At 42.1% G+C, this 18,422-nt stretch overlaps 1 protein-coding gene across 4 annotated transcripts; it reads right to left on the bottom strand.

The window, feature by feature from the left end:
- Window positions 1-10,812: 10,812 nt before the first annotated feature.
- On the bottom strand, window positions 10,813-18,106 carry LOC133127889 (E3 ubiquitin-protein ligase RING2). 4 transcript variants are annotated; one of them, XM_061240991.1, is made up of 7 exons: window positions 18,036-18,106; window positions 16,852-16,947; window positions 16,485-16,645; window positions 13,643-13,858; window positions 12,828-13,100; window positions 12,296-12,467; window positions 10,813-12,006 (listed from the first exon to the last, which is right to left on the bottom strand). In XM_061240991.1, the coding sequence occupies exons 2-7, from the start codon at window positions 16,936-16,938 to the stop codon at window positions 11,905-11,907; spliced, it is 1,011 nt and encodes a 336-aa protein (XP_061096975.1). In that variant the 5' UTR covers window positions 16,939-16,947; window positions 18,036-18,106; the 3' UTR covers window positions 10,813-11,904. The 4 variants fall into 4 exon arrangements, with proteins under 4 accessions (XP_061096975.1, XP_061096979.1, XP_061096978.1 ...); XM_061240995.1 differs by lacking the exon at window positions 18,036-18,106 and adding an exon at window positions 17,553-17,657; XM_061240994.1 differs by lacking the exon at window positions 18,036-18,106 and adding an exon at window positions 17,225-17,505 and having other exon boundaries at window positions 16,852-16,949.
- Between the last annotated feature and the right edge of the window lie 316 nt (window positions 18,107-18,422).

The following is an 18,422-nucleotide window of genomic DNA, read 5'->3' as shown; positions in this document are numbered from 1 at the left end:
GGCGATATGATACTGGTTAATCTGTGCAAGTTCATGTTACTCTTAAGAGGCCATGTTATCACCTGATGCAATAAAAATACCTAACAGTTGTTAACTGTTAAACACAAATTAAACTGAAGCGCTCCTGTTGATGGGATCTCATTGACACTGCTAAAGATTCCTAAGCCTAAGTTTGTTCCAAGTGCAAAGGTAGTATAAGGATAATTGTTGTATTTTCATTGTGCAAAATGAATTGAAGTGGTACTGAGAAAAGTACAGGATAGTGGACAATGCCCAATTATCCCAGTACATTTGCTGGTAATTATATTCTTCTGCACTACACAACCACAGTCTTTATTGTCTTGTGCAGTGTGTCAAGAAAGTTTCCCTGCTGTGAATTTTAAGGGCTTAGGCTACGTATATGTTTGGGCACATAGAACAATCTATATGAACTGTCTTCACTTGGGTGTACAAATAAATGATTCACTATACTGGGGAGGGGAGCAGAATAAGTATTGTCCTTATCTTGCTTGACAAGCAAAACAGGAAACACAATATAATTAAATAACTTGTTTAACAACAGATTTAATGGTATTAAAATAGGCTGTGATTGTGCAGCATCCTGTTTTTTTCCCCATTTTATGCAAGTTGCTCTCCATCGGGTACTGTCTATACATAATCCCTGATTTCCTCTCTTTAATTAAAAACAGAACAAGTATATGGTAAACATTTGTGACCCAGCCTTCCTGTTAATGCTCAACATTTATTAGAAAACAAAACTTTTTGCTGCTTTCATACATGCTTGCCTAATCTTATGCATACCATGAGCATTACATTTATAAAATGAAGCAGCATTCCACAATGTTGACATAAAAGTTACAAATATAATAGTGATTATTATTATTTAAAAGCATCAGGAAGGAAAGTGAACATGGATGGGAGTTTAAATGCTACAAAAAGCATATCTTTGAGTCAGTGGTCCACACTCCTGGTCACGAAGAGCTGCAGGGATTGCTGGCTTTCATTGTTTCTCAAAACTTGAGTAGCACAGCAATTAATTCAGTTGGTTACACAATTAACTCAGATCATCTGGGGAACATTCAATCGGAAATCGTTTTGCTACGGTTTCTGTGTTGAACTATATGTTTCCACTCAACACTGCCCAACGTTTTGCAACAGGCTTTGAGATATGTTTGCTCCAGTTTTCTTGGTGTATCGAGGGTGTAGCCTGAATCAATAATGACGTAGGCCTATGCTTTAAAGCCCAGAGAATGCCTTCTCAGACGTCATAGGAGCAAACCGTACTACGTCAGTCAGTCTACCCACGGTTTGCAACAGGATTTTCAACACACCACCGTTTCTGTTTAAATAAACGTTTTGCTACATATTGACGGGGCTGAACGTGGCCCTGATTTCAACATGTGATTGTCGCATGTAAACGTTACCGTCAATCATCATCTGTGCTTAATTAGTGGCCATTGATTATTGAGATAGTGGTGATAGCTAGAGATAGCTGGCGGTGAACTGTAGTACAATATGACAAAACAAGGGGAGACAAACTGGTGGCCGCATTAATACTATGGGTTCATACCTACAATACTGATGGGCTGTTTTACAAAGCAGGGCATGCATAGTGGCTGGCAGCCTACATGTGCTTGGCGTGTTTTGAACTGAAGACTGCTCATGTCTGAAAGATTTGTGTTCAGTCACACTGTTTTTGTTGCTGCAACCTATGCACACAGCTGAAATGTTCTGCCTATAAATGTTTTCTGCTTGGTAAGAATTGTGTCAAAGTGGAGCTAAAACATGATTCATATCATGAAATGGACTTCGTTCAATCAGCTTCATAACATGGGCTTGGTTCCATCCGATTTGTTGATATCTTTCAGTCAGTGATGGATGACTTTCAGTCTCTTTAAAAACGTTCATTCATTCTTTATTCTAGTGTCATTAAGAATGATGCACAGCATATCTCCCCTGAACAGTTTTAGGAAACTTATATAACACGGTATGAGATGTCACATTCATGACTCAATGCAGATGTTAATATTGGACGTGAAATCCTGTATTACTCTCAAGGTGATAAAAAAGTGTGTTGCACTCTGCTCTTTCTTGTTTCATTTTTTTCCATTATGCTTAAAAGTTAAGGTGAGTACTCTTTTGCTTTATGCCACACCTGTGCTTATTGGGAACTGCCCCTTCACTTGGCTTTCAGGACAGAGGCACAATTTATTTTCTTTTCACTCTGTGGAGCACATTGGATTTGAAATGAAACAATGAATATGTTTGAGGGTCAGCAGCTTTCAATAAGGCATGCTAATTCCTGTAATTACCTCTGTCCATTTTCAGAGCTGAATACTCAACAGCAGAGCCTTCAGAACATTTCCCTCAAGAAATCATGTTGGTTCCCTGCCAATGGTTCACCTCTCAATGAAATCATGTCTGTCAAAACTGCTCATTAGGCGTGTGTAAAAATGTCAATGACATCCATCTCTGAGCTATGACACGAGACCTGAAAAATCCACAACTCTCTCCCAAGTTGTGAAGTACTGAACTGAGCACGACGGGAATTCTGAATAGTGTATATTTAATCCTGTGATTATCAATTCTAAACTGAGCCCATCCTCTGAGTTTTATCTGATGGCATGACCTTTTCCAGACTTTGAATGCCGCACAACAGTCATGAAATCGGCGCAGAACCATTAAGCTCTGTCATAGCTGCATCCAGAATTCACATTACTGTTTGGAATTCCTGGAAGTTGCCCTCCTTCACAAAACCTTGCGGTTGTATCTTTTGACAATTAACTTGCTTCTGATTCTTTCTCAAATGTTTCCTGTGTACAGTTCCCTGTGTAAAGGCTTCTGTTATGCAAAATGAATATGTGCCAGGGAATAGCTAAAGAGGAATGAGATAGGATTGTGTTACTTTCTGCACAGGAATGTATTGTGGGGAAATCTGTGGTCCATACCCATCACAACTCCCCCACAGAGATTGTGAAATGATGTGGCTACATTTCAGATCTCTGTCGGTGGATACAGACACAATTTATCTGAAAAGCTGGTATTGATTTCAAATGTACAGTAGTGGTGTGGCACTGGTGTGAATACAATTGCTTGGCTTTTTAATGGGCTTTATGAATTTCCAAATATTAACGTAAATTCAAAGACACATTTATGTACATATACACAGGAACACTCAAATATGCACACACACACCCACACCCACACACACAGAAGGCAAACAGATTCTACAGACTCAACATGAATAACAAGTACAGTGGGGAGAAGGAGCAGTGCTGGGCAATGAATCTGAGTGAAGAAACAGTGCTGTCCTGTGTCTCCATGCCACAGTGGTGGGTGGGCTGGTACTTCATTGTCAATGCATTTCTGTTTGTCAAACAAACCTCACCAAAGTGTTCAAGTCGGCCCACAAAATGGACTACTAATCACTGTCGGTCACAAAAAGGACTTTCCAGCAGACCCTCATGTTTACAGCACTTTGTTACCCATTCATTCAAAACCCAAGCCCTGTACTACAGCAGCCTTGAGCTGCTGCTAACTGACAAAGAATCAGCTCTGAGGAAGAGCGACTGTTCATATCTCCCTGATTGTGGAACGTTCTAGGGCACAGGCGGGCATGTTGCAACTGAACAGAAAGTATTTAATATATAGAGAAGTGGAGATTTGGATTAACAGGAGGATATGAAGAGTCTGCTGGTCTTTATTCTTCCAGGCAGCAGTTCTTCCACATTCAGCTAAAGAGGGACCACAGCTGGTTCTGTAATGGTGCCCACAAGCTCATGTCCACCATACACTTTAATATGACTTTACTCAAGAGCAATTCGAGGAAGAATGCCTAGTGGTTTGGGTTTTTTTTTTTCTATGCAAGTTTATATTCTCGGATCCAAAGAGCGAGTAAGGGGGGCTGGTTTATTTATTAACTTTGTTGAAAGTCTTTTAATATTCAGAGAGTCCCATAGCTGAAAGGACTGAATAGTATTCAATCAGAATATCAGCTGACCAACATATAAATGGAACCATGAACCACCAATGTCTGAGAAGCAGGTCTGCTTGTGAACTGAGGTGAAGGCTGTGGAGATGTCTCAGATACAGTTCAGGCAAGGGTAAAATTGGCAAGTGCGAAGGGGTTAGTGTGTTTACATCTGTGTACGTGCAGGCATGTGGGTGGACCATATATCAGCATGTCCATCAGTCTGCTGCCTTAGAGGGGCTTTTGTGTACGGTGCATATGCAACTCTGTACAGGCAGTTCCCTGTGAGGGGAAAGAGAGAGGACAGATTGAGGGGGAGAGAGAGAAGAGGGAAGGAGCGAGAGCAAGAATAGGGAAAAAAGAGGAAGGAAGGGCTTCGGCTGGGGGGAGAAATCCTTTTGGGTTTGCTGGAATGGAAAACTTTAGGGACGGCTTGCGTGAAGAATTCAGCTGCTTTTTATTATGCTAGGTACGCAGTGTTCTGTCTTTAAAGGCACAACAACTGGGGCTCCAGTCAACTGGAGACACCCGGTTAACAGGCACAACGCGCTGAAATTAGACTCCCACAGCACAAACAATGGCAGCTTGCCCAGGCTCTCTGCACAGACTGCCAAAGGATCTGGCCACAGCCTCTGAATAAGGAGGGGCTGAAATGTGCCATGGAGCACCAATCACACAAAAGATCACCCTGTACTCTGCTCTCATTGGTTAAAGGGTGCTTGATTTATTGCTGTTTTTCAGAGTGTTAAAACAACAGATTAATCGTTTAGTAATCAGTACCACAACTTCCTGCCAGGAAAGATTCCGCAGTGACCGACGTCTGAAGTTTTGCGTTTGAATATTCAACAAAGCTGCAAAGCTTAGATTTAATGAAGTTGCATTCTGGTAGGAGACACTTTAACACTGGCAGAAGCAGCTAACCACTTTTGACGAGCAGTAGGATGTCACATATTAAATAAAATGAAACAGGACAACAATAATTTCATTTGAAGTCAAGGCTTGGGATTCTGTTTACGTTCAAAGTTGTACATGATAAACACTCCAGCGATCCTTGAGATGTTTGTGTTTCAGTTGGCCGGCGGGAAATAACAGCACTTAAGCAGCACTCATCATACCCTGAATTGGTGAAGAGATTAGTGTGGACGTGTAAGTCATAACGCTGTGCTGATAAGGAGTGTACACCCCCCCTTCACCACAGAAGCAGTGGAATGGTATTCACCTTGAATGACCACATCTGAACACTCCCACTCTTGTGCTTGCGCTAATCAGGGAACGCATCACTACATCGCAAGGGTTCAGTGTGGAAGGCCAAATATATAACTGGATATATAAAATCCATAAATGCTTTTTAATGATTCTTATGAACAATTTGGACTTTGGATGCTGCCATAAAAAAGGAGTAATTTGGGACTGACTGTATTTGTAGTGACAGTTTTACAGACTGGGCTAAAAAGACAGACAGAGAGTCTGTTATCTGGTATTTATTCAAAATGTGTTGCTATAGCCACCATTATGTTTTTTAATATGTCATTTATTTCACATGCAGTAGGAATGGTAATAGGGATATTTGATATGGTGGAAGGAAAGAGAGAAAGAGGGTAATAAGGAGGGAGAAAGAAATAGGGGTATGGGTAATCTGTCCTTGCATTGTACACAATTCAGTTTTTTTTGGCGCGTGAATACTAGGGGAATGGTGTGCTCTGTTTAGTCATCCTGATGGTCCCTGTGCATGAATAGCAGATGTACACACTGCTGCAGTCTAAAGCCGTTTCCAAGGGAACAGCCATGGAGCTGTCACATCCGCAGACAGAGGGAGCGGGGCCCTTGTACATTGAGTTCTTCTTGGGGGGGAAAAAAACCATCAGTTTAAATGAGTAGCTTATTTTCACTGACCTAGCCATTATACACAGATGCAGAGGCTCCTTGCGGAGATACATACACATTTTATTTTTATTTCAACATAACTGTATGATTAGGTTTACGTAATATAGGCTAATTCACTAAACTACAAATATGTCATTGCAGCAGTCTTAAGCGGGAACTGGAAAATGGTGTCAGAAGTTTTAACCCCGTTATTGAGGGGATAATCCTTGGCCAAAGGGAGCCGTGGTGTAAAATCCAGACATGAGCAGCTTGAAATACCAGCTACCAGCTGTTTCAAAACATAGATCGAGCTGGTAAAAGTACGGTCTAACTGGTCAACCAGCTGCCAGCTGTTTCAAAACCTTGAGCAGTTTTTTTCCAGCAAGGAGGTCATTTGTTGGGCTAGTTAACTATCCTGACAAAAATATTAGACTAACCTGACAGCACATCCGGCCTAAATAAACTGCCTAGATTTTGCTAGAAAAAAATGTTGGAATGGATTGGCTTAAATTTCTGCTTTGTTGAATGGCTTTCCAAAATGTAGTGTTGCCTAAGCAGGAAGAGAAGTAAGGAAATGCATGAAAGACTACAATACATTCTCGTTAAAGCCCCATGTGATGCGATATTTCCTATAGGTCATGGGCATCGGGCATGTGTGTTTGTGTGTGTGAGCGCACAGCAGAAATGGTTAAGCAAATGACCAAGCCTGGGGGTAAGCCATTAATCCACATCAATATCGATGCAAAGCTGTGTCATATATCTCCCATTATAGCTCTGAACACAGGAAGCAATTTCATTGGCTAGGTCACTGTACTGTTTGCAAATCTATCTTACAGTGTGCAATGATGACACAGGGAACCCTCTCAGCAATAGCCTCTGCCGACTAAACCCATGGCTGACACACTTCCAATGCAAAGTCACAGGAAATTCAGTTTCTCCCTGAAATTCCTTCTCCTCCTATTGTAGCCTACTTGGAAAATTACTATTTTTACATAAAGTCTCCCAGAAACATTCTCTGTCACAGAGAAACCATCTGCTCTTGTACAAGCATTGTTATAATTCATGGTTTCAAACACAACATCAGTATTCATTTACGCAGATTACAACAACTGCTACAAGCAGTTTGCATTAATCTCCCCGTCTGTCTTGCACTGCAGAGATAGAAATTTGCTGTTGAATTTTCACCTTCCATCAAAACAAGTCATGTTTATTTATCTTTTAATAATAATAATAATGAGGTTTTTTTGAAATTGCATTTAATGCCATACATTTATCAGTTTCTATAATAACAACATCCATCATATTAAAAGCATTAAGGGAGAGGAGACCTTGTGACATGATCTGAAGGATGGCTGACTCTTAATCCACGTACGAATAACCTAGTAGCACTTTAATTCAAGGGCTTCAATTCCCCACCATAGCAGTTTCTGTACTGTGATACGAGTTCTTCCTAGAGCCTTTGTCACAGACTGCAAAGGGTAGGCTATGTCCAGTGTTTATTTTCACTGGCCTAGCCATTATACACAGATGCAGAGGCTCCTTGCGGAGATACATACACATTTTATTTTTATTTCAACATAACTGTATGATTAGGTTTACGTAATATAGGCTAAACTACAAATATGTCATTGCAGCAGTCTTAAGCGGGAACTGGAAAATGGTGTCAGAAGTTTTAACCCCGTTATTGAGGGGATAATCCTTGGCCAAAGGGAGCCGTGGTGTAAAATCCAGACATGAGCAGCTTGAAATACCAGCTTCCAGCTGTTTCAAAACATAGATCGAGCTGGTCAAAGTACGGAGCTGGTCTAACTGGTCAACCAGCTGCCAGCTGTTTCAAAACCTTGAGCAGTTTTTTTCCAGCACCTAAATACTTTTAAGTACTTATGGCTCCACCCACTCAACTGCAAGGGAAGCTATTTTACATTCCATTAAAAACGTGATTATGAATTGATTTTAGGAAGCAGTACTTCCTAAACTAACTAAACTGCATAACTATTCCCTGTTAGCAACTGTTAGATTTTTAAAAAAGCTGTTTGTTTCCTGCATAGACTACATTTTAGTATAATGGGAAGCTTTAAATTGTCATTTACAAAAAGAGGAGAGGCCACCTATGTCAAGATGTCATGACGACCAGCAGAAAGTCAATGGCTTTAGACTGCACAACTGATCAGCTCTGGTGCTTGCAAGTGCATTTCTGTCAGACAGAGGCCGGGAACAGCCTTGACAGAGGACTCCTTGTTTTCATAAACAAGGTGTCAGGAAAGCATATGCAGATAAGTAGCGTGGCTGGGGTGTGTAGATGACAAAGCTTGGCTTGCTCTCTGCATGACCCCATGGGGACGGATGCACCGTTCATGATGAGTCATGATGAGCTGAAATAATCATAGCTGCAGGGAAATTATATCACAAATACAGTGTGGCTTATGATCTTGGGTGTCTGTGTTGGATTAAGAGTGCATTTATTCCTTATCACATAAGGACAAAGCATCATCATCAAAGCACGAGACTGACCTCAGATAAGTCTGTGGCCATACTTGCTCTGTCATAAATGCTAAGTGTAAAAAGAGAGAGATTGCCTGAGTCCGAGGTGGGATTTGAACTCCAGCCTCTCACTCATCCAAATATTTGTTGGATGAGTGCATTACAAGTCAGCTACTCTTACTCATCCAAATATTTGTTGGATGAGTGCATTACAAGTCAGCTAAAGGCGAACTTGCACCAAGCCAAGGGCAACAACGTTCTTTTGAATTTGAGGGTTACGTTACGTTACGTAACCTGCTACGAGCTTTCACTTCTTGCGAACTTGCCAAACTAACCCTGCTACATAAGCATAGGCCTAAGTGAAGCTAAGACAGGCGTGGTCCTGACTGTCACAGGGGGAGCTATAGAAATACTATAGAGCAGGATTGCCAAAAGGGCCAAAGGATAGATTTCTTTACTGATTGTTTTGTTTGCATTTCCATTTCCATTGGTTTTTTTGCTTCTGTGCTTTTACACATAAAATTTTATTTTGTTATCATTGTCAAATATGTGTATGACATAACATAGCTGTTCCTTCTCTCTTGCTCCAACTTTGGGATGTCGTTATGTTGTTAAAAGGCACCTTTTTACCATGTTTGGTGCTCTTATATGATTCATTTCTGGAACTGTAAGGATGATGTCATGGAGTACAGTGGTTAACCAAGAAGGGGAGAGACTGGCACGGCTTGCAGGTGCACGGCCTAAAATTGGCTGTGTCCAGTACCCTGGAAGACCATGCTCCTGATGTCACCCACCCTCTGAGCAGGGGGAGGGGGGGCTGCCACCACCCCACATGGGGGGGGGGGGGGGGGGGTCTGTACTTTTCCACCCCTGGACCTGGTACTTGGGGCAGAGTTCCACACTTCCTGCTCTGAAGGGCGCGGTACTCTGCCAGGGTTGGCTCACTGAAAGCACCCCTGGCTGTGCTGCAGGACCCTGGCTCAAAAACAGTCCCACACGCTTTGAGTGGGTGAAGTCCATGTGGTTAACCCTTGGGTGATTGAGGGACGCTCCCTAATAGAATATTCCATTGGGTTATTCCACTGGGATTTTTCTGATACAGCCCCCCCATTTCTTGAATTTTCTCATCCAATTTTATACACTGTAAATATTCTCAGCATCAGAACAGCTGGCTGTATAACATAATGAGAATATTTTCGCTGTTCCAGAGGAATCCCTTTTTTAAATAATATTTTTAAGGCAATTTCACAGCACGGACAGCACCAGTTTTTGAATGTTCCTCAGTGTGTGCAGAGGCAGTAGTACTTCCTGCCTGTGGAAGTGTGCTTAAGCATCTCATTTAACTGGCTCTCAGCATTAAGCCTAGGAGAGAGGAAGCAGAAGAGGCTACGCATGTAGAGGAGGGACTGAAGAGGTCACTTGCGTTCAGAGCAGTCAGTTATTGCAGTTCCGCTTATCACTTCCAACAATATCTACTGGACAAGTAAGCACTATACAAATATTAAGATTAAGCATTAAAGCAGTAATTCCCTGATGGCTCCCTCCTTAGTTATAATTAGTGCCACCACTATTTGCAAACCAGACACTACAGCACAGAAATAATCCTAACCTGCACAGGGATTAAATTAGGACTTTTAAAACGGCTTCTTATCATGGATTACCAGCAAGGAAATGGGAGGGTGATGAAGGGTCCACGGTTGTAATCCTGAGGAAGACCGCTTCTGTAATCATAGATTACGCTAGAGCAGGTCAAGGTCAAACACAGGGGCCTGCATTTGCATGTCACCGCTGGACACATGAACACTGGTGCCTGCTCTGTAATATGGCTACAGTGATCAGACCAAGCTTCTGCAGTAGATTAATGGGTTTATTGAAGAGCCACACTAATGCAGGTCCTGCTCCTACAGGCCATGCCCATGATAAAGAAAAGGGCTTGGGGGCTGTGCTGTGCAAGGCAATGAGGTGTGCTGTTGGTGCCATCTGCTGGTGAACCAGAATATTAGTCTCCAACCAGAGATGGAAAATCCAGTCTAAAAGTAAAAGCCCTCCACGGTATTTTGTTCCCATCACCTGGATTTGCTCATTAGCATAATTCACTGTGAGTAAACAGAATTTAGTTGAATTTCCAAGTTGAGCTCATGGGTGGAAGAAACACACAACAGGACTTTCAGACCCCTGGACTTTCCTGGACTTTCCACCCATCTCCAAAAGAGGCGGTTGTAGAGCTTTAACATTAACCATGCGTGACACCCTGGAGATGGTCAAGAGACCAGTACGCGCCTGGACCAAGCCAAAGCTTCAAAACACTGATGCAGCCAAAAGCACTGTTCTGCACAGGTATGGGTATCTATGGCAAGTATTTTTGACCACTGACTCTTCCCACCTTCTGCCCATTTTGAGAATTGATACAAACTTCATGAAAACAATTTATAGTTGGTACCTTTTTTATTTTTCAAACAGATATTGATATACCTCCCCTCCCCCACCCCCTCCCACCTCTTACCACAAAAAACATAACATTTAACCTTTTTTTTTTTCCTTTTCAAAGACATCAACCTAAAATTAAACATGCTATAAATGTTTTCATATTTTCCAATGAACTGAATTTGAAAAAAGTTTTCAAAATGTTTTTTATGAAATCATTATTTGGCTTCTTTCTCAAACAGAAATGAAATGCTTCCTTTATTGTTTATGACAACTCTTATGACAACAGTTCTAAATGCTTTCCAAAGGCTTAGAAACATCTGTTTATGCAAGTCCGACATTCAGCATCTGCTGTACAGCATGACTAATGTATAGCTGCTGCCACAACATGTTATAGAAAGCCCATACGTGATGAAAAGCACAAAAGAATCTGTGGGCACATCGGCTAAGCAGGAATAACCAACTGGCATTTCACACCGAAAGCTATTCCCAGGGAAGTGATGGATACTCACGGAAAATGTCTGGTCACGTTACAGTGAACGGTCAAGCCCATTGTCCACATTGATACAGTCGGTCTTCGTGATCCCTTTGTTGTCCGAAAAGGTGATGGTGTCAAAAATCGATGGTTGAAAATGTACATGTGGGACCAGGCAACCAAAATGGAGAGCAGCAGGCAGAAACGGGACTGGCTTTGATGAGTCGGCAAATTTAAAACGTGCTTGTATTAAAGACAAAAACTTTGGATCGTAATAATTAATAAAGCATCCTATTTTTCTTAAAATGAATAGTTCAGCGAGATCTCCGAGTGATCGAAAGTGAACACAAAGAGGAGGCTCTGCTCCCTGCTGCTGGATGCCAGAAATTGGTTATGTTCAAATTATGAGTGCCTGATGTTTAAACAATGTGTGTATAGGGATATAAAAGACAAAACGACAACAAAAAACACTGTTACATGCCCACGATAAACCCACCCCCATACCGTTTACCCCTACAAAATGCCATAAAAATAACAAAAAAAGACAAAAAGAAAGCAGCCATAGTTAAATCAGAAGCAGGACTTCCGAGACTGATGAGTTTGACAGAGAGAGGAGATGAAGGAAGTGTCAGTCACTGAGCCGTGCCCAGACCTGCCCAGGCCCCACCCCGTGGTGGGGTCAGCAACGGGACTATTTCTGCTCCTTGGTCGGGGCAAAGTACAACTCCATGGGCTTGTTGACCTTCCAGTACTTCTCACTCACTAGCTCCAGGGAGAAGGAACCATTCAGGACCTGTGAAGCAGCCCAAAAACACACAGGAGCTCAACTTCAGGACTCTACTGCCTGTGTAGGACTCTACTGACAGCAGAATGAGTGCACCTTCCAATTTCATTCACTCCAGAGAAAAATTAAATGATTACATAAAAGCAGCAGTAGCCGACCATAGATAAGAACATCCAACATTCAGATCAGTACCGGCGTAGTAGGGAATACTAATATTGTAACAGCTAAGAAGGGAACGCTACTATTCTAACTGTATCATTAGCGTTTCTGAAAAGGAACGGCTGAGCCGCATACATACGGTGAACTGGCTGTTAGCGGTGGGGATGTAGATGGTGTACTGCTTCTCGCTAGCTGCCTCCACGTTGATGGGGCTGGCGTCGCCGTTCTTACGGAGCTCCTCCAGGGCCAGCCTAACCGCCAGGTACTTTGACAGGTGGTCCACTGTGGCATTCCCTGAAGTCTTGATGTACCTGTGGGGAAAAAACCTGCCAGTAACCGCAAGGTGGCACCATTCATCCTGAGACCGAAGGACCAAATCCACTTCTGAGGCCAGTGACTTGTTCAAGGGCAAAGGGTAAAGGCAGGAGTGTACCTAACCTGACATGCATGTCTGAGTGCGGGAGGAAATTGAAGAACGAGGAGTAAACCCACGCAAACATGGGAGCAAATGCCGGTCGGGAAACAAACAGCAGGCAACAGCACTCGCCACCGTGAAGAGGTCACTACGCCACCGTGCCGCCCCGCGATTCACAGCGATAAGGCCGCCCCGCTTTCAGGACGGTAACCCAGCACACTCCACATAGGTTCACTATTCCCACAGGTGTGCTCACCTGGTCTGCGCCGCGTCGTCCTTCTCCATGAGCGTGGGGTGCGGCCGGAAGACCAGCTCGATCTCGCTGGCGCCGTCAAGGGCCGCGTCGCCCGTGCTGTTCTCCGTGGCGTTGTCCATGTCCAGGCCCGAGTCGTCGGAGGTCTTGGTGCGCTTGATGCTGGGCCCGGCCTCCTGGTTGCTGTGGACCGAGGCGTTGCTGCAGTGGGAGCTGTCGCCATTGTCCTCCGCCCCGCTGCCGTTCTCCATCTGGTGCTTCTTGCCCCTCGGTAACCTGCAGAGCGCACCGCCACCGGGGTCGCGTTAACATGCTTCTATTTAAAATCGCCCGTAGCGCTTTGCCCTAATTTGACATGAAATACAGTGCAGTCCATAAGTATTTGGACATGGGTACAATTTATGTACTACAGCACGTTGGAATGAGACAATGAATTTGAGGTTAAAGTGCAGACTGTCACCTTTGACTTGACAGTATTCATCATATCAGGTAATGCAGGTATAAGAGCCTTCAGCATCTAGCTTTAATTGCTATTTGTCAACATGAGGAACAGAGGTGTGCCAATGACAGTCAAGGAAGCCATTATGGGGCGGTGAAATGAAAAGAAAAATAGTCAGAGACAGGACCCAAACAATTGGAACTTCTGGATCATTAAGAAGGACGGTCTGCAAGTTCATATTCATTGTTTCAATGTGCGGCAATAGAGGCAAAAGGACAGAAATTGTACCACCGTCCAAATACTTACAGACAGCACAGTACATATAAGGTATTAGATGTAGCATTTGTTCAGGTTAATTGGCTAATGGACTGATTCTGACCGGTTCATGGCCTGGATTTTGAGACCCTCTTCGATGCTGTGGCTGAGAGCTAGCTGGTTGTTGTGTTTGTTGATGCGGGCCAGGACTCTCTCTTGATGGGCCTCATACTCATCTCTGCTGGGGTATATCTTGCTGATTAGGGCGTCGAAGTTTGGGTCAGGGCGGAGGGAGCGTTTGGAAACCAGCTTCTTCCGGCAGGTTGGGCACTCCTTGTTCCTGAAAGGGCAGGTCAGAAACATTTACAGAAAAATTAACTCAATAAAATCACCACCACAATGTCACTGAGCTCCAAGTCAAGACAAATATTTCAACTTTTTCTTTATGGATATCCAGCAGGTATCCAGATGTTTTTCCCCCTTTGTACACTGTCTATTGCCTCTTAAATCTCTCTTGAAGAGGCACCGCCAGGTCTCTGATTTTAGAGCGCCGTTTGAATCGCAGTTTGAGCAGAAACTAATCCTTGTGAAAAGCTTAGCTAGCCAAACCTCAGATGGCCCTGCCCTCGACATTTGGTAACCACCAAGACTGTTTCAACATGTGCTCTCTGAGAGTTGTACATGGTTCCGAGAAAACTACATTGCTGGTCCTTTGACAGTGTGTGCCTGCTGCATGATAGTTTCTCCAGAAATGGCAACCAAGACTGCTCGCATTCACACGTCAAAAGGAAACGGGGGAGAATGATGGTTTCTGCATTGCCATATCCAGCAGACACCATGATTTTTACCTCACTGCTTAAAGCTCAGAGGAAACCTTTGTCAGATACCGAAGTAATCACTTTGTATAGCCAAGCACACACTACGATTAACTCTGCTGTAGCTTTTTTGAATGCCCCATTTAAGCAGAAAATCAAGAACATGTACCATACGTACTCCTGAATGTGTTATTGAGAATCATGGTGCTGCTGGATGTGGCGTCAGTGGGTCATTGGACCAACATTTCTAATATAAACAGAACCTCCACCAACTGCTCAGAGATACAGATTTTTGCAAGGACCCATCTTTAAGATGCTAAATCATAACTGTACCCAGTCAAGTGACCCAAAAGGTACAATGGTAGCTTTGAAATACTCCTTTTTCCCATACAAAACCCAAGATGTTGTCAGTACAGTGTTCATTTGCACTGCCTTAGAGGGACCAAATGCCATATGAATTGAAAGAAACTTTAATTTGAAAAGAAACATTTGATTGACATGGAATGACCAAAAATGTGACATTGATGGATCAAATTGAAATCATCAGTGAGCTGGATTGAACAACCTCCTCAATATAAAAGCAACTCGGCATGTGACAAATCATCAGTTTTTGTAACCGGTTACCAGCCCATTTTATAAACGGTTAACTGGTTAACCGATAGGGGTCGTATGCTTTTATTTTTTTTTATTTTAACTAGTTTACTGAGAAATGTAATTGCATTTTCAAACGTTATTTTGGGCCATCTCAATAGTTAAATGTCAACATTGTAAGTCAGATAATAGTAAGTCAGCCTAATTACCAAATTAAATATTTACATTTACATTGACATTGTGCAGTGTAACCACACAGTTGCAGAAATCTGTAGTTAAATCCCTGTGGTTTACGTCCATGCTGGTCGATCATGTTATTTTTTTAAATGCATCAGTTAAAATTATAATTCTTCATGTTTTCATCCCTCTTCTCTGTCTTCTGCCTGATAGACTTGATTGGCATGAAATCTGTAAATATGCTGTTGTTAACAACTACGGGGTTGTGCACTCAAAATTCCGTGTTCACAATATTTGCCTGATATAATATAACACCCGGTCTATTTTACCATAGGCGGCTGGTCTAATGATTTTACTTTAATGCCAATGCAGGTCTCTGTACAATTTGATATATTCTTATGTGACAGTAAACTTGCATTTCATATGCCAATGCATTTTATATGGTATGAGACAATCATGGTGGTGAGACTAACGTGTCCATTTTTCACTGAAAGCAGGGAATTTCCGCTTTCAACATCCGATGATAAATAGCCTAATGATAATGTATTGCTTTATTTATTTTTATTTAAATTTGCGTGTCAACAAATAAACACGGATGAACAAACACCATAGAATAAGCCATAAGTGAACTAACAGCTAAAGATTTAAAACAGAGAAATTATTTGACAACTTTAGTACTGTAGCATTCAATTCCATACGGTGTTTGCATTCTTAACCCTCTGAAATGGCCGCAGATTGTACTACTGCAGCTTGTGGACTTCAATGTAAACGGCGTATTGTAATATTGTGTGCAATGATGTATTGCTTTGTTTATTTTTATGTAGATACAGCATAGTGAAAAGCTACATTCAGTTTGCCATAGTTTGAATTTGCGTGTCAACGAATAAACACAGATCTTCTGTGAACCTTAGGAAACGACATAACGTTACAATTAGCCATAAGTCAACCAACAGCCACAGAAATAATTTGATAACTAATACTGTAGCATTCAATTCCCTGTGGTGTTTGCATTTTAGACCCCCTGAAATGGCCAGTTTGCTTGTTCAAACTACTGAAGCTAGTCGACTGCTAGTTTAGAAACGCAATAATATGCATGTTGAAGAACGTGCATTTATTTTAATCTGAGCTTACAATTTCACCTTCAGAAAAAAAAATATTGGTTATCAATTTTTTGTAACCGGTTACAAATCAGTTTTGGTTAACCATTTAACCGTTCACACCCCTAAAAGCAATAAGAAACACCTAAATTTAAAGGGGTCATCTTTTACCAGATGTGGACCATCATGCTAACTCCCATAAATACACACACACAGATCAACAGAAAGTGCCACACACAGAGACAGGCAGAAAGATATACACACATACACACACGCGCACACCCACCCAGATCGCAGTGCTGTGATGATGCAGTCAGCACAGAAACGGTGGAGGCACTCCTTGGTTGTCATAGTGTTCTTCAGCATGTCCAGGCAGATGGGACACATCAGCTCACTGTGGAGGCTTCGGGGAGAGACTGCGATCTCCAGCCCGTCTGTGATCGCCTCCTGCAGGGGACACCACATAACAGCACCGGGTGAGCCCTGCCAGCACAAAACCACCCCAACTCTGTACCCAAAATCCTCATTCTCATTCCCGATTAATCCTTAGACTTGATACTTGCAGAAACAGCCTTCATTACAAGCACTCGGCTGAGATGTGCTATGTCATGAAATGGTTCTCAGTTCTTCCAAAAATAATCATAATCTGTTACCTGGGGGGTCCGCTGCAATTCATACAAACTCAGCTCCCATGTTTTACTGAGAGGCTGCACTCCATTGGACTGCACTGTCTGGGTCATCTTCTAAATCTGGAAACAAACACAACATGCCGCACAAATAAATAAATTGTGGGTAACAGCGTGTCCCCAGAAAGCTTAAAACTTTGAGCAGGGCGGTAACGTTACTAACAATTCCAAAAGGCAGCTGTAACTTAGTACATGAACAAGTAGCAGAGATTTAAGTGGATGGTGGAAATTACATGCCGACATGGGACACACACAACAGGACCAAATCCTGATGAAAACTAATGTAAAAAACAAAAACAAAAAAAACGTAGAAACCCATTACGGTTTCTTCCATACCTCTCTCTTAACTTTGGATACGATCAACCCAGATGTTACGGACAATAGGTCATTACACTTTCATTTGGATACGTGTTAGTAACTTGGCGTCAATCTAAATGTAAGAACGCTATAAGCATCTGTCTAGTATCATACTGCTAGCATGCTATTTCGACGTCTGACATTACCCAACACGTTTGTTAGCGCGACGTTTACTCCGCTATGACCCCATTTAAAGGAAAAAGCCGTCGCAACGTGGTGATCTAAATACCATATAAACTGCTTTACTCTCTGTTTAATGTAGAATAGGTTATGAAGTTCAAAGCGAACAAATTCCAAAGGTCAAAACTCACTCTATATATTTATAAGACAATCTCGGTTGGCTATCCACTCCAAGCGTCTTTGTGTGATGCTGATTACTAGCTACAGCTGTGCACACGTCGTGTCAACAATACATTACTAGCTCACCTAGCTAGCTAGTAAGCTACCGATCTCTTGTGGCTTTCAAATTTCACTTTAGGTTCAAGGGCCATCACCGAAATGTTACAGAAAGAAAACAAAACAAAGCGTATAAGCGTTTCAATCCAGTCCTGTCACTTCGATGAAAAGAAACATAAAAAAACAGGCTGACTGCGACGGTTTCTCGCATGCTAACGTTATTGAGGTTTTAGCGAACCCACGGCTAGCTAGCTAACGTTTGGTAGTTTCAACTTTAATGCGACACTTGCAGAACATTGTTTCTTGTAGTCATATTGTATACTTTTACCCTAGTTCACAACCAAAAACGGCATACAATCGCCCAATGTGTTTGTTTACGATGCTATGTAGCTACTTACATTTTGTGTGTTGTGGATACACAGTATCCAGCGCGTTCTTGCAAATGCTCAATATGGCGGACTAGAGAAATGCTGTGTATTCTGGGAAACGTAGTAGAAATATACAGGTACATATTGTAGCTAAATTTGAGGTTTTCAAATTTATATCTGAATGTAAATGATACGAAAGTGTACTTTTAAACAGAACAATTGCCCTTTAAATTAAAGTAAATCACGTGAAGTAGATCACGTTAAGTCAAGTTTATCAACGTTTATCAAACAGCAAACTGCTGTGAACAAGCAAAACACTCCGGTAATACAAAACAGGTTACAATAAATACATACATAGGATTCATCCATGTCCGTCTGCCTATATGTCATCAAGTGTTTATCATTTTAATCTGTTCT

This window comes from Conger conger, chromosome 5 (genome assembly GCF_963514075.1).
Source record: "Conger conger chromosome 5, fConCon1.1, whole genome shotgun sequence".
Taxonomy (NCBI): domain Eukaryota; kingdom Metazoa; phylum Chordata; class Actinopteri; order Anguilliformes; family Congridae; genus Conger; species Conger conger.
This window is presented reverse-complemented; position numbering and strand designations above follow the sequence as displayed.